This window comes from Rhinolophus ferrumequinum, chromosome 28, assembly GCF_004115265.2.
Source record: "Rhinolophus ferrumequinum isolate MPI-CBG mRhiFer1 chromosome 28, mRhiFer1_v1.p, whole genome shotgun sequence".
Lineage (NCBI taxonomy): Eukaryota > Metazoa > Chordata > Mammalia > Chiroptera > Rhinolophidae > Rhinolophus > Rhinolophus ferrumequinum.
In genome coordinates this window covers 16219251-16242357 of record NC_046311.1, presented here as the reverse complement: position 1 = coordinate 16242357, position 23107 = coordinate 16219251, and the positions used below count along the sequence as shown (strand labels likewise).

At 48.5% G+C, this 23107-nt stretch overlaps 1 protein-coding gene across 2 annotated transcripts in view; it reads left to right on the top strand.

Moving 5' to 3' along the window:
• Positions 1-22661, top strand: part of OCA2 (OCA2 melanosomal transmembrane protein) — an 84709-nt gene extending 62048 nt beyond the window's left edge. For both annotated transcript variants that reach the window (XM_033099960.1, XM_033099961.1), the window contains exons 20-24: positions 9967-10026; positions 10572-10676; positions 14737-14830; positions 21034-21127; positions 21680-22661. In XM_033099960.1, the coding sequence (XP_032955851.1) occupies positions 9967-10026; positions 10572-10676; positions 14737-14830; positions 21034-21127; positions 21680-21764 (438 nt within the window). In that variant the 3' untranslated portion in view covers positions 21765-22661. The remainder of the gene's footprint in view (positions 1-9966; positions 10027-10571; positions 10677-14736; positions 14831-21033; positions 21128-21679) is intronic.
• The last annotated feature ends 446 nt before the right edge of the window (positions 22662-23107 follow it).

Sequence of the window (23107 nt, the reverse complement as noted above, 5' to 3'; positions counted from 1 at the left end):
ACTTATTTCACTTAACATAATGTTCTCTAGGTCCATCCATGTTGTTGCAAATGGTAAGATTTCTTTCTTCTTTATGGCTGCGTAGTACTCCATTGTATAAATGTACCACAGTTTCTTAATCCAGTCATCTGCCGATGGGCATTTCGGTTGTTTCCATGTCTTGGCTATTGTGTATAGTGCTGCAATAAACATAGGCGTGCATAAAGATTTTTGAATTGGAGTTTTGGATTTCTCCGGATAGATACCTAGGAGTGGAATTACTGGATCATAAGGTAGTTCCATTTTCGGTTTTTGAGATACCTCCATACTGTTTTCCATAGTGGCTGCACCAATCTGCAATCCCACCAACAGTGCACAAGCGTTCCCTTTTCTCCACATCCGCGCCAGCACTTGTTGTTTGTTGATTTATTGATGATAGCCATTTTGACTGGGGTGAGGTGGTATCTCATTGTGGTTTTTATTTGCATTTCTCTGATGGTTAGTGAGGTTGAGCATTTCTTCATATGTCTGTTTGCCATCTGTATGTCCTTTTTAGAAAAATGTCTCTTCAAGTCCTCTGCCCATTTTTTAATTGGGTCGTTTGTTTTTTTGGAGTTGAGTTGAGTGAGTTTTTTTTATAGATTTGTGATATTAATCCCTTATCAGATATATCATTGGCAAATATCTTTTCCCATTCAGTAGGATCCCTTTTTGTTTTATTGATGGTTTCCTTTGCTGTGAAAAAACTTTTTAGTTTGATATAATCCCACATGTTTATTTTTTCTCTTACTTCCCTCGCACGAGGGGATATATCAGTAAAAATCTTACTCCGGGTAATGTCTGTGAAGTTTCTTCCTCTATTTTCTTCTAGGTATTTTATGGTTTCAGATCTTACATTTAAGTCTTTAAGCCATTTTGAATTTATTTTTGTATATGGTGTAAGGAGGTGGTGCAGCTTCATTTTTTTGCATGTGTCTGTCCAGGTTTCCCAGCACCATTTATTGAATAGCCTGTCTTTACCCCATCGTACATTCTTGCTTCCATTGTTGTAGATTAAATGGCCATATAGGCATGGATTTATTTCTGGGCTCTCTATTCTGTTCCATTGATCTATGTGTCTGTTTTTATGCCAGTACCATGCTGTTTTGATTACTGTAGCCTTGTAGTATAATTTAAAGTCAGGTACTGTTATACCTCCCACTTTGTTCTTATTTCTCAAGATTGCTGAGGCTATTCGGGGTCTTTTATGGTCCCATATAAATTTTGGGATTATATGTTCTATTTCTGTGAAAAACGTCGTTGATAGTTTGATAGGAATTGCATTGAATATGTATATTTCCTTAGGCAGTATGGACATTTTAACTATATTAATTCTTCCTATCCATGAACATGATATGTGTTTCCATCTATTTATATCTTCTTTCATTTCTTTCTTCAGTGTCTTATAATTTTCTGAGTACAGATCTTTTACTTCTTTGGTTAAATTTATTCCCAGGTATTTTATAGTCTTTGGAACAATTGTAAATGGGATTGTTTTTTTAATTTCTCCTTCTGATGTTTTATTATTGGTATATACAAATGCAACTGATTTCTGAATATTAATTTTGTATCCTGCTACTTTACTAAATTCATCTATCAGCTCTAATAGCTTCTTGGTGGAGTCTTTAGGGTTCTCTATATATAGTCTCATATCATCTGCATATAATGATAATTTTACTACCTCCTTACCAATTTGGATGCCTTTTATTTCTTTTTCTTGTCTGATTGCTGTGGCCAGAACTTCCAGCACTATGTTGAATAGAAGCGGAGAAAGTGGGCAACCTTGCCTTGTTCCTGATCTTAGGGGGAAAGGTTTTAGCTTTTCCCCATTGAGTATGATGTTAGCTGTGGGTTTGTCATATATGGCCTTTATTATGTTGAGATATGATCCCTCTATTCCCACTTTCTTAAGAGTTTTTATCATGAATGGCTGTTGGATTTTATCAAATGCTTTTCTGCATCTATTGATATGATCATGTGATTTTTATTTTTCATTTTGTTAATGTGGTGTATCACATTAATTGATTTGTGGATGTTGAACCACCCTTTCATACCAGGGATGAGTCCCACTTGATCATGGTGTATGATCTTTTTAATGTATTGCTGAATTCTGTTCGCTAATATTTTGTTGAGGATTTTTGCATCTATGTTCATTAGAGATATCGGCCTGTAGTTTTCTTTTTTTGTGGTGTCTTTGTCTGATTTTGGGATCAGGGTGATAGTGGCTTCGTAAAAAGTGTTTGGGAGTCTTCCCTACTTCTGGATTTTTTGGAAGAGCTTGAGGAGAATAGGTGGTAATTCTTTTTTGAACGTTTTGTAAAATTCACCTGTAAAGCTATCTGGTCCAGGGCTTTTGTTTGTCGCGAGATTGTTGATTACTGATTTAATTTCCGTGGTGGTAATCAGTCTATTCAGGTTTTCTGTTTCTTCTTGAGTTATCCTTGGAAGGTTGTACGCCTCTAGAAAATTGTCCATTTCTTCCAGATTGTCAAATTTGTTGGCATATAGTTGCTCATAGTAATTTCTTAAAATTTTTTGTATTTCTGCGGTGTCCGTTGTCACTTCTCCTCTTTCATTTCTGATTTTATTAATTTGGGTCCTCTCTCTCTTTTTTTAAATGAGTCTGGCTAAAGGTTTGTCGATTTTGTTTATGTTCTCTAAGAACCAACTCTTGGATTCATTGATCTTTTGTATTGTTTTTCTGGTTTCTATTTCATTTATTTCTGCTCTGATCTTTATTATCTCCTTTCTTGTGCTCCCTTTGGGCTTATTTTGCTGTTCTTTTTCCAGATCCCTTAAGTGTGAAGATAAACTGTTGATTAGTGATGTTTCTTGTTTCTTTAGGTAGGCCTGCAATGCTATGAATTTCCCTCTTAGGACTGCTTTCGCGACATCCCATAGATTTTAGGTCATCGTGTTTTCATTTTCGTTTGTCTCGAGATATCTTTTGATTTCTTCCTTGATCTCCTGCTTGACCCATTCATTATTTAGTAATAAGTTATTCAGCCTCCATGAATTGGTGTGTCTTCCAGCTTTTTTCCTGTAGTTCATTTCTAATTTCATAGCACTGTGATCAGAGAAGACAATTGGTATGATTTCAATTTTCTTAAATTTATCAAGACTTGTTTTGTGGCCTAACATATCGTCTATCTTGGAAAATGTTCCATGTGCGCTTGAGAAAAACGTGTATTTTGCAGCATTGGGGTGAAATGCTCTGAAAATATCGATTAAATCCAAGTGGTCCAATGTATCATTTAAGGCTGTTGTTTCCATATTGATTTTCTGTCTGGAAGACCTGTCCCTTGTTGTCAGAGGTGTGTTGAAGTCCCCTACTATGATAGTGTTACTGTTGATCTCTGTCTTTATGTCAGTCAGTACCTGTTTTATATATTTAGGAGCTCCTATGTTGGGTGCATAGATGTTTACTAGGGTTATGTCCTCTTGTCGGATCGATCCCTTTATTATTATATAGTGCCCATCTTTGTCTTTTAATGTGTTCTTCATTTTAAAGTCTATTTTGTCAGATATAAGTATTGCAACTCCAGCTTTTTTCTCATTTGCATGAAATCTTACTCCAACCCTTCACTTTCAGCCTGTGTGTGTCTTTTGTTCTGAGGTGAGTCTCTTGTATACAGCATATACAAGCGTCTTGCTTTCTTATCCACTCAGCCACCCTATGTCTCTTGATTGGAGCATTTAATCCGTTTACATTTAAAGTGATTATTGATAGGTACATAGTTATTGCCATTTTTAAATTTGTAGTTAGGTTGTTTTGATCTTTCTTCTATTTACAGAAGTCCTTTTAGTATTTCTTGCAATGCTGGCTTCATGGTAATAAATTCCTTTAGCTTATTTTTTTCTGGAAAGCTCTTTATCTCTCCATCAACTTTAAATGATAGCCTTGCTGGATAAAGCAATCTAGGTTGTAGGCCTTTGTTTTCCATCACTTTGAGTATCTCCTGCCACTCCCTCCTGGCCTTCAATGTTTCTGTAGAAAAGTCATTTGATAGTCTCATGGGAGTTCCCTTGTATGTAACCCTCTGTCTTTCTCTTGCTGCTTTTAGGATTCTCTCTTTGTCTTTAAGCTTTGCCATTTTAACTATAACGTGTCTTGATGTGGACCTGTTTGGATTTATCCTGGTTGGAACTCTGTGCACTTCCTGGGCTTGTATGTTGGTTTCCTTCATCAGGTTGGGGAAGTTTTCGGACATTATTACTTCAAATATGTTCTCGATCCCTTGCTTCCTCTCTTCACCTGGTATTCCTATGATGCGCATGTTGTTGTGCTTGATGTTATCCCAGAGGTCTCTTAAGCCATCCTCATTGTTTTTTATTCTTTTTTCTTTTTGTTGTTCCGTTTGGGTGACCTCTGCTACCTTGTCTTCTAAGTCGCTGATTCGATCTCTGCTTCATCTAACCTGCTGGTAATTCCTTCAAGTGAGTTCTTAATTTCGGTAATTGTATTCTTTAGTTCTATCTGGTTGTTCGTTATGATTTCTACATCCTTCTTTATGTCTTCTCTAAGCTCCTTAAACATTCTTATCACCAGTGTTCTGAACTCTGTCTCTGATAGGTTGGTTACCTCTGCTTCATTTGGTTCCAGTTGTGGAGGTTTCTTCTGTTCTTTTATTTGGGACGTGTATCTTTGTTTCCCCATTCTGGCAGACTCTCTGTGTTTGCTTTGATGTATTAGGTAGATCCCCTAGAGTTCTTAGTTCTTGCTGGGTTATCTTATGTAGTATGTGTCCTTTATATTTGACTTGCACTACTTCGTTTTTCTTTGCGTGTGCTCCAAAGGTGACTCTTGTGTTGTGTATATTGTCCTGTTCAAGAAGATCTTTAATTGCTTTTTGCTTGTTAGTAGGTGGGGTTAACTCCTAGGCTGACTAGTTGTGAGACTTGGCTCTGCCCACTGCAGGGCATTCTGCTGCGTGAGGGTTGACCACTTAAATGTGGTTTGGCCTCTATGGGCTCTTGTGCCTGCAGAGAATTCCCTCTGGGTGTGTGACTTGTAGGTCAAACCCGGTAGTACTCTGGTTTGGTCTGGAGTTGGCCTCTGGATATGTTGAATCTTGTGCCTCTTAAGCTGAGCCCTGGTGTAGGGCAATATCAGAACAAAGCAAACCACCAAGCACAACAACAACAACAACAACAAAGAAAAATATCAAATACATTCACATGTAAAAACACCCGATAACCCCCACTCGACACAGGCAAAGATATCAAAGATATAAAGACAAAACACAACAAAACAAATCAAAGCAAAACAAAAAGCAGTGCCAGTCTTGGCTTATGCCCACCAATTAATATCCAGGTTGTCCTCTGCTGTACCAACGAGCCCCCTGCTTATTGCGCAGGCAGAGCCGGTCACCTGTTGCCCAGAGTGACTTTGGGACTGTAGATAAATGCGTGGGCCTGAGGGGTCTGGATGATAGTTTTTACAAATTCAGTGCAGTTTCTTCCCTTGTCTGCACATACGCACACTGAGAGTAGCACCACCAGCCCCGTGTCCAGTACTCCTGAGTCTTAGGGCACTTCAGTGTGTGTGTATATGGGGTGGGGGTGCGGGCGGGAGATTTCTGAGCTGCTGAAAGCCCAGAGCTGCGTCTGCCTTACTGCTGATCCCTGGGAGTGCCTCCACAGTTGCACTTGCCCCGCCCTAGGCAGGCCAGAAAGGGTGGGGGCTGGGGATGGAGGAGTCTCTTCTCTCCTAGACCAGCCAAAATCATACTCTTCCCAGTCTCTTCCCTGGGACAGAGCCGCCTGTCAGTCTTCCCAGAGCCTGAGCACTACTACGGCTCCTCTGTAATCTGACACTACTCCTCAGTTCAGGGGCCAGTTTAAGTCTCTGGAAGGGCGGGGGTAGGATTGGAAGAGCGGGGGCGAGGGGCCCAGGTACGGAGCTGTGTTCTTTGTCCGCCCCAGGGCGCACTGGCCGCCCTCCCGGCGGGAGAAATCAGCCCTGGGACGCCGGGAAAGAGCCCACCTCCTGGTCTCTGTGCTCTCCGTTCTGCCCTGGGATTCCGTGCGTGCCTGGAACTGCGGGTGCCACCGCGGGTTTCGCTGCCGCCTCCGCCGCTGCCACGGGCTGGGATTTCCCCTCCGCTGCTGCCGCCGGCCGGGCGTTTTCACTTCGCTCCCTTCCTTCCTTCCCCTGCTTGCCCAATTAGCGCACCTTCAAGTAATCCTTCCACAAGTCTCTTTGCTGTTCTGTGTGATGAGCAAAGAGTTCTTTGATGGGTTATAGGTCCCGTTTGTAATAAGATCCGGAGGAGAACTCAGAAAGTGCGCCCTGCTGCCGCCATTCCTATGACGTCATCCTCCTCAATTGATTTTTAACGGAAGTGCCAAAGCAATTCAGTGGGGAGATGAGTGTCTATTGGGCAAATGGTGCTGAGTCAGGTGGCTATACGCGTGAAAATGAAAAGGCTGAGACTGAAATGCACTCGCTCCCTCATCTTCTTGGAAGTAGCCTGAGTCACGGTCCCCTCCACATTGCTGACGGCTTCCGACATGCGATCTCTCTCTCAGCGATCTCTCTCTCAGTCGCCCATGAGTATAAATTTTTAGTCTTCACTCGCAATTGAATATTTTCTATTTTATTATTTTCTTCTTTTTAGTTCCTTTGGGTTCATTTTGTTGTTTTATTTCCCCCAACTTTCGAAGATGGATGCTCTGGCTTTTTATTTTCATGCTTTATATTTTCCAATAGGATATTTAAGCCTGTAAATTTCCCATTAGCACAGATTTAGCTGCATTTCCTCAAGTTTTGATGTATATTTTAATTGTATTTACATTTTCATTCATTCATACATTTTACATTTTCATTGTGATTTCTTGACTCATGTTTATTTTTTCTTAATTAGGCAACTTCCCAAAATGATTATAAATTTGTCTATTTGTCCTTGTAGTTCTATTTATGTTTTATATATTTTGAGGCCGTGTTATCAGGCACATATAAATTTAGAGTTGTTAACTCCTCATGGTGAACAAAAAAGAGTTAAAAAGCTTTCACTTATTAAAAATTGCAAGATATACATATTTCTATCTTTCATCTTTCATCTTTTCTACACCTTTATGGTGTAGATGTGTCTTTGGCCAATAGCATGTATTGGGTATGAAACTAAAATTTCGTTCTGACAATCCATCTATTATAGTCTATTTATATTCAATTACATTACTGATACGTTTGGTTTAAATCTGCCATCTTTTTATTAGTCTTACCTTTCATATATTTTTTAAATTAAAACTTATTGGGGTGATAATGATTAGTAAAGTTACATAGGTTTCAGGTGTACAACTCTGTAATCCATCATCTGTGTATCACATTGTGTGCTCACCACCCAGAGTGAGTTCTCCTTCCATCACCATATATTTGATCCTGTTTATTTTCAGTCTCCTTCCCTACCTTTATTTGAATCAATTGAAGATTATTTAAAATTCTGTTTCCCCTTTTGGCAGTTATATACCCTTTCAGTATTCTTTTAATGGTTTACTCTAGAGATGAAAGCCTACATCCTTGACTCACCAAGGGCCAATATTAAGTGATACTTTTACACTCTTCAGTCCTATTTTCTTTAAGCAAAATTCCTCTTCTGTGTTCTGGGACTGAATTCTCACTCATGGTGCTTATCTTTCTGAGTACTTGATGATCCTCAATCATCATTTTATTACTTGATCTCAATCTGTGGTTCTCCTGAAAGCCTGTGTTTGGGATGCTCTCCTACAGAAACAGCTGTGTCTGCTTCTACTGTGTGCCAGGGGATAATCCCAACCTGTCTCGAGGAGCTCAGTTCAGTGCGAGAATCTTGGTTTCTCTATACCTCATTGCTGCTCACGCCTCGTGCTCTGACCTCAGCTCGGTTGGCCTCAAGCTCAAGGCAGCTGCAGCCCTTCTGGCCGCCCAAGTCTGGGGCTTCCAGGAGCAGGAGACATTTTCACTGGGGGGACAGGGGGCTCCTTGGAAAACACTGCATCGTCTTGCTAATCGAGGAATGCCCCAGAAGAGTGTTTTATCCGGGATCTAGTATGTATTTGGCTCGTAAGAGGGACCTGTAAGCCTCCTCATCCATTATTTTGAAAGAAGCAGTAGCATTGACTTACTGTATTTGCCTAATTTCAATGGGGCAAGGATGTCAGACCTTTGTGGAATCAGCCTCTTGCAACCTGTTTCTGCCACTGAAGAATAACGAGGTTTCACATTGCTATGCAGTCACCTTTTCACTGTATAAATTGATGGAGGAGATTATAATCTTCAACTATACACAAACTCTAGTTTGATGAGGTATACAATACACATTGTATATTTACAGCTTTAGGCTTGAGAGAGTGAGGTGTTAACATAGTTATTTCGTTTGCCATTTTATAAAAGAGTACTTTATTGGATGTTGTATTTTCCTCAGATTTTGACTTTTTTTCCCCAATTGACATCAGTTCCTTTGAATTGAGTTAGATGTAATGTTGAAACATTTTGAATATTTTCCTTTCTTTTGTCTTATACTGCATGCCATGGACCATGAGATTTGGGATGATCATATGACACTAATATATAATGGTGTAGTTGTTAGAGGTACACATGAAGGTGTGCACATAATATTGTGTGTATGTGTGTGTGTGCGAGTGTGTGCGTGCGTGCACATGACCATTGCTATTTGGTATCTAGCAGAAAGTTTTGATCTAGTTTAGACCCCCAACTTTTCTTTCAATCAATAGTATGTAACAAAATGAAAGATGTGGGTACAATTCATTTTTTTTTTTTGCAATTTACGATTTTGTTTATTTTGGTAGAATTTGGATGACTGTAAATCAGTAATTTGTAGTAGGGGGTGATTTTGTGCCCTGAGCAACGTTGCCAGTGTCTGGAGACATTTTGGATTGTCACACTGGGTTAGATGCTGCTAAACCTCCCGCAATACCAGGGCAGCCCCCCAACAAAGAATGAGATTGAAAACCCTGCTCTAAGTAGCCCCACCCTCGGAGTTAGTTGATATCATAGTGGACTTGATTGAGAACCACTCGACGACCAACACTTGGACGCCACAGCTTTTATTTGTTTAGATTTCCTTTGAAAGTATTATTATTTATTGAAGTGGAGTTGACATATAGTGCTATGTTGGCTTAAGGTGTACACCGTAGTGGTGTGGCGCTTACACACCTGACGATGTGACCCCCGCACTAAGTGTAGTGACCCTCTGTCCCCACACAAGGTGACTAGCGTGTTACTGATGACTTCCCTTTGCTGGGCGCCACAGCTTTCAAGTGAAGGCTCAGAAACCACGGGACACAAGGTGGGGGTTTCAGCTTGCACTGACGCATGGCCAGGCTGATGGTTTCGGTTCTCACATTCAGCATGATGACGTCGCTGTGACGAGTCCACATTCGAGAGGTGCTGGGCAGCCGTCACCCCATGCCTGCTGCCTCCTCTCCCGCCACCCGTGTCCTTCTTCTGACCCTTCCTAGCTGTCCCCGGACACAGGTCTAGTGCCCTGAAAATGCACTCCGGCTAGGTGGATCTCCCTTCCTTCGTTTGACCGTCACATAAACCATGCATTTCCTTTTTATTCCTCTCAAATTCTGTGATGTTTAACTTGAAGAAGAAATTTGGAGTGTGTTTTACTTGCAAGACCGGTGTGGAGGGGCATTTCATTACGTACGGCTGCCCTGTCGTTCTACACACACAGCTTCAGAGAGAGATGGCCTGCCATTCGAATTTGCATTTTGCATGGACAGTGACATGCATGAACGACAACGCCTGCCTCTGCTGACTCTCCAGTGTGCACGTGTGACTGAATCATTTATAGATGGTGCATTTGAGTCTGATCTTTTACAAGAAACGAGAGCTGGGGCTACCTTGTGTTCAGTCATTTCCCTTTGAATGACGTGGTTTTTTAACATGTGCATATGTTCTCTGTTTGAAACTGATTCTCCTCCTGCATCCATTTCTCCCAGGCACTGGCACACCTCCACTTAATTGAGTACGTCGGAGAGCAGACTGCTTTGCTAATAAAGGTACAGTAAACGCGGCAACGTGACATGCTCCAGCCCGGCGCCTTTGATTTTGTACAAAAAATTCTGGCAAGAATAGGGCACGTTAATTATGTGGAAAGAGCAGCAGAGGACCTGTTTTATCCTGGGGAGCGCGGAGATGCCAGGAGACTTTTCCCAAAGACTGCATAATTACGATGCCTGTAATTTTGCTATTAGCCTTTGGTTAAAACCTGTCTAAGGAGAGAGCTGAGACGCCGTCTCAGTAAGTGATGCGAGAGCTCCCAGCCTGCAGCTGAGCGGGAGGGCAGGGCGAGTGACCCGTGTGTGCTGCCAGTGGGAACGGGGTCACTCTGGCCTTCATGGCGGGGGGACTTGGGTGTGTCTGGGCATCGCTCCCCGTTACCGGTAGAAGCCGCCCAGGCGGGTCCTGTTTGCACACCTGGGCTGCTTTGCTGTCCTCGTGTACAGAGGATGCAGACAGCCCGCCCCCCTGCGAGCCCTGCCATGTGCGGATCAGGTGCGCGGTGCGTGTGACGTGACAGTGCGGCCCTTACCTGCTCTCCCAGGGGGTCCCCGAGGACCGGCGCCTCACGGCCGCCATCGTCCTGGTGGTCTGGGTCTCGGCCACCGTGTCGTCGCTGATCGACAACATCCCCTTCACAGCTGCAATGGTGAGTCGCGCGTCCTCCGTGTCCCGAGGGCCCCACCCCAGCCTGGGTTCCCCTCCCTGCAGAGGAGGCACAGGCTGGGCCGGGCCCCTGGCTGCCTGTGCAGGTTGACAGCACGGGCATGGCCGAGCCCGGCAGCGCGTCCCGGCTCCGCCTGACTGACAGCTGCTGCCCCTCAGGGGACAGGCAGTCTGATTTCATTTTGTTAAAGAAACCCGGAAGACACGAAAAGACGGGCAGCTGAAGGCACTCAGCTGGTGTCCCCTGTGGACGGAAAGCCGTTCTGCCGCCACAGTCTGCTGGGGCGTGCTCACCTCCCACGTAGGGAGCTGACCAGTGTTTCCTCTTTGCCTCAGGTTTTCAGGTTTTATTTTTAAGAGATAAAATATAGTAGATAAATGTGACCTTTTCTGTCCCCGCACCCCCTCGAACCCCCATCACTCCATCTCCTGCGGGAACGACGCTCATGAGCTTGGGGCACATTCATTCATTCCATGGCACGTTGTGGAAGGGATAAAGGGAAGAACCTTGGTTTATGTGTCAGCATGGATGGAAAGCAAACACTGAGAGGCCAAAGCGACAGCTGTGTGCGTCAGAGACCCCTGTCTGCCGTGTGACTTCACCAGGTCGGCACCTGGCATGCATGGTGGCTGCGCCAGCCACAGGAGTGCATGGACGGGGCTTCTGCCTCAGGTTGGAAGGGGCACAGAAGTGACCTGTCACAATCTTTGGGTGGGAAGTGGACACACAGCCCTGCCCATGCAGGGGTCTGAGAAGTGTGTGGCACAGGACATTGGGTGGCACTGAGGGCTGTGCCACGTGCTCTTGCTCCCGTCCTTCCTCCTTTGCACGTGGGTGTCTTTTCACCACTTGTTTCTGTGGTGGTCATGGGCTGTGGTCTGTAGGATTTTGTACTGAAACCCCCTGAACCATTTGCTCCTTGTGTGTGTGTGTGTGTGTGTGTGTGTGTGTGTGTGTGTAAGCAGTTTTGTACACGTGCACGTGTGCCAACTGTGGTGTTCGAGTCACCACTGCCAGTCTGATCACTCCGCTCATGTTAGGGGTTCTCTATGTCACCTCGCAAGCGACCACGTTTTCCTGCAGACTCTGCAGAAGAGCTGGGCTGTGGGCCGTCTGCACTGCCCCCGCTGCTGCTTTCACACGTGTGAGGTCTGTCCTCTGCTCTGCTTGGGGCCCCTGCCTGGTTTATATTTCTCCAATTCTTTATTTTCAGTCTTTCTTAAACATCTTTTTTTTTTTTTTTTAATTCTTCCTTGGTTATATTTTTGAAGCAGCATGCAAATGGAGTTTTTAAATTCCAACCAAATAATCTCTCTGTTTTTCAGAGAATAGTTTAATAGTTTCATGTGTTACTGTGTTGACTGCTAGACCTGAGTTTATTTCTACCATTTCATTGTGGTTTTACACTTCTCCTGCTGTTTCTTTGTGGGTCCTTTTGTCCCCTATGGATTGATACATCTCGTCTGCCAGCTGGCTTGGCCGGCGCAGGTTTTATCCCTGAGTCTTTCAGTGGGCTCTTCTGTCCTTCAGAAACCCCACACACTGCGCACTGTCCTTAGGTGAACTATTTTGAAACTAACACATGTGGGTTCTGCTGGGTGCAATGTGCACCCCACTGTGTGCGGCCCCAACAGAAAGCTGTCAGGTCACGGGGAGGACTGCAGGCTCGGACCACTTTCCTGAGCCCAGTGCTGGGCATCCCTCCTGGGCCTTTGTCTGTGATGAAGCTGCCGCTGGTAACAGCCGTCCCCCAATTTTCTCCTTCTGGGCCCTGGGATCCCACCTCGCCAACAGAGCACTGTGCGTTCCCCAGTGGGACGCTGTCCCTTCCCTGTGGTGCTGGGGACTGCTGGACGCACTGGCTTCTAAAGGGCAGTGAGGAAGCCCTCAGAGCTGCAGACACTGCCCGTGGATGTGGGCCTTCCTCAGTTCTAGCCCCAGCTGTCCTCGTAATAAAGCCACATGTCTGCAGACATCTCCCGCTGGTTCTGGCCTCTGGGAGGTGACTTTGGTGTCCTGCCTGGAGACGGTATGCTGCCCCAGGAGTGTCTTCACTGCAAAACCCTCTGAACTCGAAGAGTTCACGGGAAGAACCGGTTTAGCAATTTGGTCTAGCATTTCAAAGAACCAACTCTGAGTTTCATTAATTCTCTCTTGTTTTTTAAGCCTTTATTTCATTTATTTCTGCTCTGTGTTTATTATTTTTTTCTATCTACTCAGTTTGGGCTTTGTTTTTGTTTTTCTAGTTTTTTAGGTATGAGATTAGATTATTTGAGATTTTTTGTTTTGTTTGTTGAGGTAGGTAGGCCTGTAGTGTCATAAACTTCCCTCTTGGAACTGCTTCAGCTGTGTCCAATAGATTTTGCAATGTTATGTTTCCATTTTCATTTGTCTCAGGATATTTTTGATTTCCTCTCTGAGTTCTTCTTTGACCCATTGGTTGTTTAGCAGCATGTTGTTCAGCTTCCACATGTTTGTGTTTTTTCACTTTTCTTCTCATAATTGATTCCTAGTTTTGTAGCGTTGTGGTTGAAAAAGATGCTTAATCTGATTTCAGTCTTCTCTAATTTACTGAGACTTGTTTTTTGACTGCCACGTGATATATCCTGGAGAATGTTCCATGAGCACTGGAAAACAGTGTGTATTCCACTGTTCTTGGATAGACTTCTGTATGTATCTATCGAGTACATCTGGTCTAACGTGTCCTTTAAAGCCAATGTCTCCTTGTGGGTTTTCTGTCTGGTGATCCAGCCACTGATGAAAGGAGTAGTGTTAAAGACCCTCCCTTTACTGCAGTTTTATCTGTTAGTTAACATTTGCTTTTACATCTGGCCAGCTTGCTTTTCTCATGGCTGAGCCTGAAGCTCCCAGAGGCTTGAGGTTACACAGGCTTTTTCCTTTCAGTCCACCCAGTTCCATGGTCAAAGCAAACTGTTGGCCAAGCCCACAGTCAGTCCCACTGGGGGCCACTGCACAAGACATGCACGTGAAGTTCTACTATAGGGATAAAGAGTTGGGGGTGACCCGATCTTCCCAAATGAGCAGTGAGGTGTTACTTTCATGACATAGGAGACCTGGTATCCAGTAGAGCATGGCTTTGTTGACTCCTAATTCTCTACAGCAAATGAAATCACATGTCCACATTTATTTTATCTTTCTGTTTGTGATTTTGGGTAGTCCTTTCCAGATGGGTTCTGCTTGGAGCCCTCCTCCTCCTGCTCTTTAGAGAAGATCACACAAGGTCACCGCCCCGAGGCAGCCGGTCCGGGGTCCCTCCTGAACCTCTCCTGGGCTGCCCTGAGGCGCCTGCCATGGCCACCTGGATGAAAACCTCTGAGCCGGCGGCTGTGTCTTTGTCCTTTGTTAGCAACATGACCCACTAGGGGCCAGCCTTTGGAATACAGATTTCATAAAGCAGCTTCACCACCACTGCATGTTTCACCGATGACAGGGATGTGAGCTTCCCCCCCGTCAGACAGGTGCACCAGTGCTGGGGTGATTTCCTGGAGAACCCTGCCTCCTAGGTGTCGATGCTGGTTGAGTTATGGACATCAGCAGATGTGGGGTGACTGTGCAGACGGCGGAGGGAGGAGCGCATGGTGTGGACTTACCAAGTGGGAATCAGAACTATGTTCGCGGGTCCGCCTCGCCACTCACTCCCGCCTTGATTTCCTCATCTCTCAGTGAGCCTGAGGGCTGTTTGAGGGTTAAACGTGTGCACGGAGCTGGCACAGGAGCTGACCCACTGCAGGGCCGATAGGTGTTGGTAGGAGGTCATGGTCCCAGGCTCTGTGTGAGGGTCTCTGGGACTTCATCCCGTTTGAGACCCATGCTGGCGGCCAGGGCAGCCGAGGAGGACAGTGGGTCATGTGGCTGGAAACACAGGCACCAGTGGGCTCAAACCAAGGTTGTATGGGTCCCAGAGTTCATGCTGTGGTCCTTACGATTGGGCGGCGGGAAAGAGCTTTGGGATTTGCCAGTCCCAGTGCAGGCAGCCCCTTTGACTTCCATGGTGTGACGTCACTGTCCTTTCCCTCTGCAGATCCCGGTGCTCCTGAGCCTCAGCCGAGACCCCGAGGTCAGCCTGCCTGCGCCGCCCCTCATGTACGCGCTGGCCCTCGGCGCCTGCCTGGGAGGTAAGGGGGCCGACGCGCGGACCCATGGCCAGTGCGCGCATGACGGGGTGTCTGCAGGACTTTCTCAGTGGACACCCGTCTTCAGCTTTGGTTGGAGTGATTCTAAAGCTACTCAGTTCCTCTGTGACGCCTGTCACTTCCTGAGCCTATGGCATGAGGACGGTCCTTTCTTGTCTCAAAGTTAGTGTGCTCTCACTGTGCGCCCACACACATTGTGCTCTGACTGTGCGCCCGGGTGCCGCTCTTGTTCAGAAACAGGTTTCAAGTCAGAATCTATCCTCAGTTGCATTTTCTTTTCTCTCCTTGGGGGTGGGGAGGGGTGGAATGATGGATGGCTGGAATAAGAAGAGTAAGAAGAAGAAAGACTTGGGGGGAGGATGTTGTCCTTTGGAAAAGCTGAAAAGTGAATTGGAGAAAGTATCAGGAGAGAGAGAGAGACCTCACTGAGCAGACAGGTCTCTGTGACTGGCTGAGGACAGGCTGCATGCGTCCTCCTCACATTTAGGCCTTGTCACCTTGGGGAACACAAGCGGATTGTGAAGAATCTTAGATAAGCACACCAGATATGTTGTAAGTTTTTATTCGTACATGCAGTCGTGCTTAGCTAATCCAGCTTCCTTTGTTCTTTGATTGATTTCTGACTATTAAATCAATAACCTTCAGTTTATTTCCTCTCCTTGTTTGTAAAGGGGGATTAATGTCAATCAGTGAAGTTGCTATGATTTCTAGACACAGAATTCACTTAGTTCAGCAACTGAGGCCTCAGATTTTTTTTTTTTTTTGAATTACAGGACCTTTTTTTTTTTAGATTTTTTTATTGGGGAAGGGGAACAGGACTTTACTGTGTACTTCTAGGACTTTTATCCAAGTCAAGTTGTTGTCCTTTCAGTCTTAGTTGTGGAGGGCGCAGCTCAGCTCCAGGTCCAGTTGCCATATCTAGTTGCAGGGGACACAGCCGACCATTCCTTGCGGGAGTTGAACCGGCAACCTTGTGGTTAAGAGCCCACGCTCCAACCAACTGAGCCATCCGGGAGGCAGCTCAGATCAGGGTGCCGTGTTCAAGCTTAGTTGCAGGGGGCGCTGCCCACCATCCCTTGCGGGACTTGAGGAGTTGAACCAGCAACCTTGTGGTTGAGAGCCCACTGGCCCATGTGGGAATCGAACTGGCAGTCTTCGGAGTTAGGAGCATGGAGCTCCAACCGCTTGAGCCACTGGGCCGGGGCCGGCCCCCCTCAGATTCTTTAAGTGTACAGACGTGTTCCCCTGGAACCAGCCCCAGCAGTGGCAGGCACTGCGCTCACAGCCACATTTAATGTCAGTGACGGGAGCAGGCCTGAGAGACACTTGGAGAGTGACCTCAGGGTGGGTTTGTTCACGCAGCTGCTGTAACCCACCTTGTATTCTTTTCTTTTTTTTCTATTTTGAGGCTGTCCAGATGTGGCCTCTTCTTTGTATCCTTAGTTATAGGGGTTCTGTTCAACTAGTGGTCAGATGATTCCTGAGGTTGATTCTTCTATAATTTATGTGTAATTTTGGTGTGATTCTGGGAGGCCGCAGGCACAGTGTTCACCTAATCTGCCATCTTGGACCCTCTCTGTGACCTGGCTCTCTTGGGTGGGAGAGTCACCAAAGCTGCGACGATGCTATCAGCAGTTCTCTATAGCCTTCCTCATGGAGCGCTCAAGAGGCACCAGGAGAAGACTGAGGAAGGTTGGACCAAGCTCCAGGGAGGACGGTGTGAGCTGGACTAGAAGTTGGCATGTCAAGGAGCGACGTTAACACGGACGTCTATGCAGCCTCACACAGAGAACAAGAGAAGACCACTTCCGGTCCGAGCATGCACGGTGTGCTTGCCAGAGTCATCTGGAGACTGTGGGCAACCCAGGCAGCGTGTGAAAACCTGTTTCCCTTTGGTCAGATTCATGTGTGGCCGGTGGTGCATCCATTTGCCAAAGGGAACGCCAATGTGTAGAATTATTTTTATGTTTTCTGTTGAACGGGACATGATCGCTGGTCTGGAATCATGGCATATTTGATCCAACTTGGACTGGCTGACACAGGACGTCAGATAGGAGCGTCTTTATACACTTATAAAATGGCCTTCACAAGGCAGAGAAGAGTTTGGGAAAATGTTTTTGTTCTGCTTCTAGATGCATGAGTCGTGTCTCCACATGAGATTACCCAGGCAGGCCACACAGGCCACAGCTACCCATGGGCACACCCACCCCCTTTGCTCCTCTGCATGGAAACTGGAAAGGTGGTGTGAGCCTAGGACCGAGGGCCTCTTTGTCCCCACCACAGGGACTCATGCCATTGGGGTACGAGGAGGCTGCTTGCGTCTTATTAATCCATTTAAACCATTGACATCTGAATGCTGCTCTCACATTCTTCCTCTTATGTGAACCCCACAAACATCCTGAGAAACGCCCAGGGAGGGTGGCGACTATTGTCATTTAACGTGGAGACAGCTGACATCTCTTCCCAGCTGACGGGCTCCTGCCCTTGCCAGTGACCGACATAGGAGTGGGCAGGCCAAAGCCATTTGAAGTCAAGGTCAAGGAGACATGATGGGGTGTGCTCTGGGGGCGGGGCTTGTGCTGATGATCTGCCTGGTGCCGAGAACAAACCTTAGGGGAGAGAGGTCCTGCTAGATACTGTCCCCCATTGTGTGGTGATGAAACGCCGGGAGCCGCTTCCAACTCCAAGTGACGTTGATGGTGGCAGAGCTCGCAGTGGGGACAATGGTCCTGGATGACACTGCTGAGCTCACAGCAAACACTGCGGGACCCGCCCCACCTCTGACCACCTCTCACAGGAAATAAACACCCCGTGGCTGACACCGTCTCGTTTTGCATCTTCCTCTCCTTACAACCGAAACCGTGTTCATCAGTGTCATAGAAGTGATCAGTGGTTTGCTCAAGGGTGTGTAGTTCAGCCGGTCCGAGACTGATGGAGGTCTGAGCCCAGCCAGACCCAGCACCTGCCCACGGTGCCAGCCAACACTCGCTTCCGCTGTGTTCCTGCAGGACCTGCTACCTGCCTCACTACCCAATCTGCGTGGGTTGCTCGCTCGTCAGCTCTGTTGGTCTCACTTTGCTGACCAGTAAGACATGATGGAAACTTCTTTGGGGGCTTTTTGACATACCCTTTGTCCTCTATGCTTCCTGCCTTCATGTGGCCATGAAGCCATCTGTGACAGGAGGGAGGGGCCAGGAGAGCCCGGAAAATCTGCCTCAGACTTGATGAGACATGCGACCAATGCTTGCCAGCCCTCCTCTGCCTGAGCTTCTTGTCTCGTGGCAGCAGTTGCTCGGCAGGGTGGCTTGGCACGAAAGTGAAATCCTGTTGGCAGATCTTCTTGCCCAGAGCAAGAGCTGGGCTGCTGGCAGGGTGGTGGGACAGGCACCCCAGCGCCCAGAAGAGCTGTTTGGCACCGGCATTGCCATGGAACTTGTGCGCTGCTCAGGACGCCCTCTTCCCTCCAGCGTCCCCTGGAGCCCTCCTTCGGAGAACACTTTGCTTTTAAGGGGCCCAGCTAGATGACCAGGTGGTCCCCGTCTCAGGGTGGGTGTGATGTGCCGTTGATTCGGCTCCAGCTCCTGGTGACCCTGTGGATGAGTGACACCCCCAGTGTCCTGTCCTCACAGCCCTGCTCTGCTCCTGGAGTCTCAGCCAGTGGCCTCTTTTATGGAGTCCATCCCTCTCAGGTTCGGTCTTCCTCTTGTCCTGCTGCCTGTTTCCCCAGAGAACCCGCCTTCTCCTGCCAGGCCCGAAGCAGGATCGCCTCTATGATGGTCTCAGGCTCCATCACCTGAATCGTGCCTACAAAGTCCTCCTTGCCACATGGGACATGATATGACCGCAGTTTGTGAGGACGAAGGTGTAGAGTTCTTTGCGTTGTTGGAGGGGCATCATACCACCGTCTGGAATCAGCAGCGTCACCTACACCCGACTGTGCCCAGCCAGGCTCCCTGCCTCCCAGTCACCTCTGAAAGCTGTCCTGCACATGGCACCCCAGGTGTCAGCCCTCAGTGCCGCACTCACCAGAGGGCCTGCCCCCCCGCCCACCTCCCACCTCTCCTCCTCCTCCCCAATACCCTGGGTGGGCCAGATACCCTGCAGGGCACTGAGAAACGGGACTGTCACAAATAGGGACATAAGAAGTGACCAAAGCAGAGGAGTGACTTTGGGGGAGACAGGGCCTGCACTGGGCTGGGGCTCGGTGGGTTGTGCGACTACGGGGAGACGCTGGGGGTCTTTATTGAGTTGTTCAGATCCAAAGGCTTCTATTGTCGACGCGTTGAACATATTTCGTCCTTAGAGCAAGCACAGCAGTGGACGAGGTGGCAGGTGTCTCAGAGGTTTTCACTCAAAAATCCCCAATCTGAGTCTCATACGGAGGAAGGGCAGACATGAGGTTGGGAATAAACGTGTTTCAGGGACAGTGTGAGGGCTGAGTGCAGGGGGCCGTGTTGAGCTGAGAGCCATTTGCACCGAGACCTCATCGGCGAGAGCTTCTCCAGGGAACAGGTGGGCACCTGGGCCTCCCCTAGTGGACAAACCTCGGGACAGGTGGGCGCCTGGGCCTCCCCTAGTGGACAAACCTGGGGACAGGTGGGCGCCTGGGCCTCCCCTAGTGGACAAACCTGGGGACAGGTGGGCGCCTGGGCCTCCCCTAGTGGACAAACCTGGGGACAGGTGGGCGCCTGGGCCTCCCCTAGTGGACAAACCTGGGGACAGGTGGGCGCATGGGCCTCCCCTAGTGGACAAACCTGGGACAGGTGGGCGCCTGGGCCTCCCCTAGTGGACAACCTGGGGACAGGTGGGCGCCTGGGCCTCCCCTAGTGGACAAACCTGGGGACAGGTGGGCGCCTGGGCCTCCCCTAGTGGACAAACCTGGGGACAGGTGGGCGCCTGGGCCTCCCCTAGTGGACAAACCTGGGGACAGGTGGGCGCCTGGGCCTCCCCTGGTGGACAAACCTGGGGACAGGTGGGCGCCTGGGCCACCCCTGGTGGACAAACCTGGGGACAGGTGGGCGCCTGGGCCTCCCCTGGTGGACAAACCTGGGGACAGGTGGGCGCCTGGGCCTCCCCTGGTGGACAAACCTGGGGACAGGTGGGCGCCTGGGCCTCCCCTGGTGGACAAACCTGGGGACAGGTGGGCGCCTGGGCCTCCCCTAGTGGACAAACCTGGGGACAGGTGGGCGCCTGGGCCTCCCCTAGTGGACAAACCTGGGGACAGGTGGGCGCCTGGGCCTCCCCTAGTGGACAAACCTGGGGACAGGTGGGCGCCTGGGCCTCCCCTAGTGGACAAACCTGGGGACAGGTGGGCGCCTGGGCCACCCCTAGTGGACAAACCTGGGGACAGGTGGGCGCCTGGGCCACCCCTAGTGGACAAACCTGGCAGGCATCATTGCTCAGGCAGTTCTTACTCTGCACCCCTCTGCTTGCTGTGCTCTGGAGGGTTCTGGGTTCTGGGAAACGTGGTGCTACGGGCTCATGCCTCCAGCACCCTGTCCTCCGTCTGCTCCGCTGTTACTTGCACTGTCCAGTCCCAAGCTGGCGACCTGCTGAAGGCAGCTCAGGTTCGTTACAGGTGCTGGGCCTCAGTGCTTTGTGCTCAACTGTCAGAACTGAGCGAAACTGGCTGAGCAGGGTTGTGCCCCTCCCTGGACACTGCCTCCTGCAACCGGGCCACCTTTACCCAGCAGTCACCCTTCCCTGAGCCAGTCACTGCGCCTGGGGCCGGCCTTGGGCTCCACCCACGCGTGTGTCCGCAGGTCATGTGTGCTGTCCAAAAGGCTCGTCCCACAGGCATTTGATCATACTGGCTGTTTGCACAAAGGCTTCCTGGCAGCTCTGGCCTCGTCCTGAGACGCTATTCCTCCCATTATGTGGCTGTGGCCTCGCTGTCCTCTAGAGGGTCTGTGCCACAGCCCCAGGGACGTGCCTGGTCCCTGAGTGCTTTCTCCTTTCCTCGCCTGGAACAGCCACAGTCCATTCCGTGAACCAACTGCAGTGTTCACAAGCTGTGAATGGACTTTCTGGTTGCTAGTGTTTCTCTTTTTCTCAGCTATTTGCAAAGTAATCACTTCGAGCGTGCCTGTAAAGTACTCAGCAAAGCAAAAGCCTGTGTACAGAAGAGAGGAGACGCCTGCGGCTCCTGAGCGAAGACCTGACCTGTTTGTGGGTTCTGATTGCAGGCAACGGGACGCTAATCGGGGCCTCGGCCAACGTTGTCTGTGCGGGGGTCGCGGAGCAGCACGGCTACGGCTTCTCCTTCATGGAGTTCTTCAGGTACTTACGAAATAAAATGCAGCGGTACCTCGGTTTTCGAACGTCTCCGTTGACGAATATTTTGGTTTATGAACGTCATAAACCCGGAAGTAAATGCTTCGGTTTTCGAACACGCCTCGGAAGTCGAACGTCACGCGGCTTCCACTGGGTGCACGACCCTGAGGCCGAGCTGTCGGCTGTTTCCAGCGGTTCAGAACGCGGGGGTTACATTCGAAAACCGAGGTAGCACTGTAAATGAGGTTTTCAAGTCTTTAAAATCATTTCCAGGTGTACAAAACATAGTGATTAGACATTTATATACGTCACAAAATAACGCCCATTAGTCTGGTGCCTACCTGGCACCACACGTAGTAATTAAAATATTTCTGCTTCCTGTGCTGGACTGACATCCCCGTGACTACGTAAGTGCCAATTTGTGCCTTTTCGTCCCTTCCCGTTTTCACCCGGCCCGTCAGTCAGTCTCTCTGCTGGGGGAGCGGGAGGGGCAGTGGGGGGTCGCTGCCGCCTGCGTGCTCGCCAGGCGGTGACGCCGCCCGCCTCTGTCCCGTGCAGGCTGGGCTTCCCGATGACGGTCGTCTCCTGCACGGTGGGCATGTGTTACCTCCTTGTGGTGCACGTCGTCATGGGATGGAGCTAAGGACACGCGTCTGCAGCCCCTTCCGAAGCACGCCAAAAGGCCCCCGACGGCTCTTGGGAGAAGAAAACTGGTTAGGTCAGGGGTCCCCTGGAGAGTAGGCCATTGGCACCCACATTCTTAGTCACCTTAGTGCTGGCAAATCATGGCAAACATGAGACAATTTACCCAGTGTCCCCCCACAGCAAATGTTTACATCAAAACATTGCTTCGCTCTGTAAGACACAATGTTTAATTGTCACGTCTCCTGAGGCTGTCTACAGTTTTACATGTACCCCCCGCCCCCACTCCGGGTTCAAGCCGTTGTTTCTCAGTCTAGTTGTGTAGGACAAACAGCTCCCTGGCCCGTGCTGGTATCAGGAGCCTTGCGTTTCCCACCAGCTGAGGTAGTCGGTCGCCAGTCGTTGGTCAGCTGCTCACAGCAGCTCACGGCAGCTCTCACCCGCCAGCCACTGGCCACGCATGGGCAGCCCACGCCAACCTCCGGCTGCTCACGGCAGCCCGGCTCCAGGGAGAGCTGTTGTTCACAATCTTAGCTGTAGAGGGCGCAGCCCACTGGCCCACGTGGGAATCGAACCGGCGGCCTCAGCATTAGGAGCACAGCGCTCCAACCGCCTGAGCCACTGGGCCGGCTCACATGTACCTACTTTTCATGTTGAAGTTATACACCCTCTGAATATGTGTCTTTCTTGGGAAAGGCTTACAGTGTGTTTCATGCATTAAAAATACACTATCCCTTGCCTCACATTCTTAGAATTTGTTAGTCTCTTAGTTTTTCATGATTTTACATTATATAAAATGGCATTTTATTCATGCTTTCCCCTGGAGTTTTGACGTCATCAGTTAAAAGTCTTGAAATTCCACTTGCAGAGGTCATAATGCTTTTTAAATAAATAGTTAACAGCCTTGAATCATTTGGTGATGTGTGCTCTTCCATCAATTACATGACAGTGTGGTCGGCTGAGATCTGGGCCCCACAGGACGCTGGGCAACACTGGGATGCTGTCCTTTGTGGAGTGTAGCAGGTGAGGCAGGGCCGTGACACCAAGAGGGGGGCCGTTGCCTCGTCAGAGCCAGGCCGGGCCCACATGCGGCTCTGTGTTCAGCCTATGTGCACGGTACCTTGCGATGAAGACATTTGTGGGGACTCTGCTCATGAAGTCCCTGGTTTCAGGTAGTTTAGGATGCACCAGGGACTGGAAGCAGGAGACCTTCCTAGTCCCTGTTCTATCCTTGGCACCTTCAGGGTGCCGCACTGTTTCTGTTTAGAATCTGTGTTTGGGTGGTACAGATTGTCATGTCTAGTCTCCGTCAGGATGTCGTCTTTCTTAGTGTGAGTGGGAGAC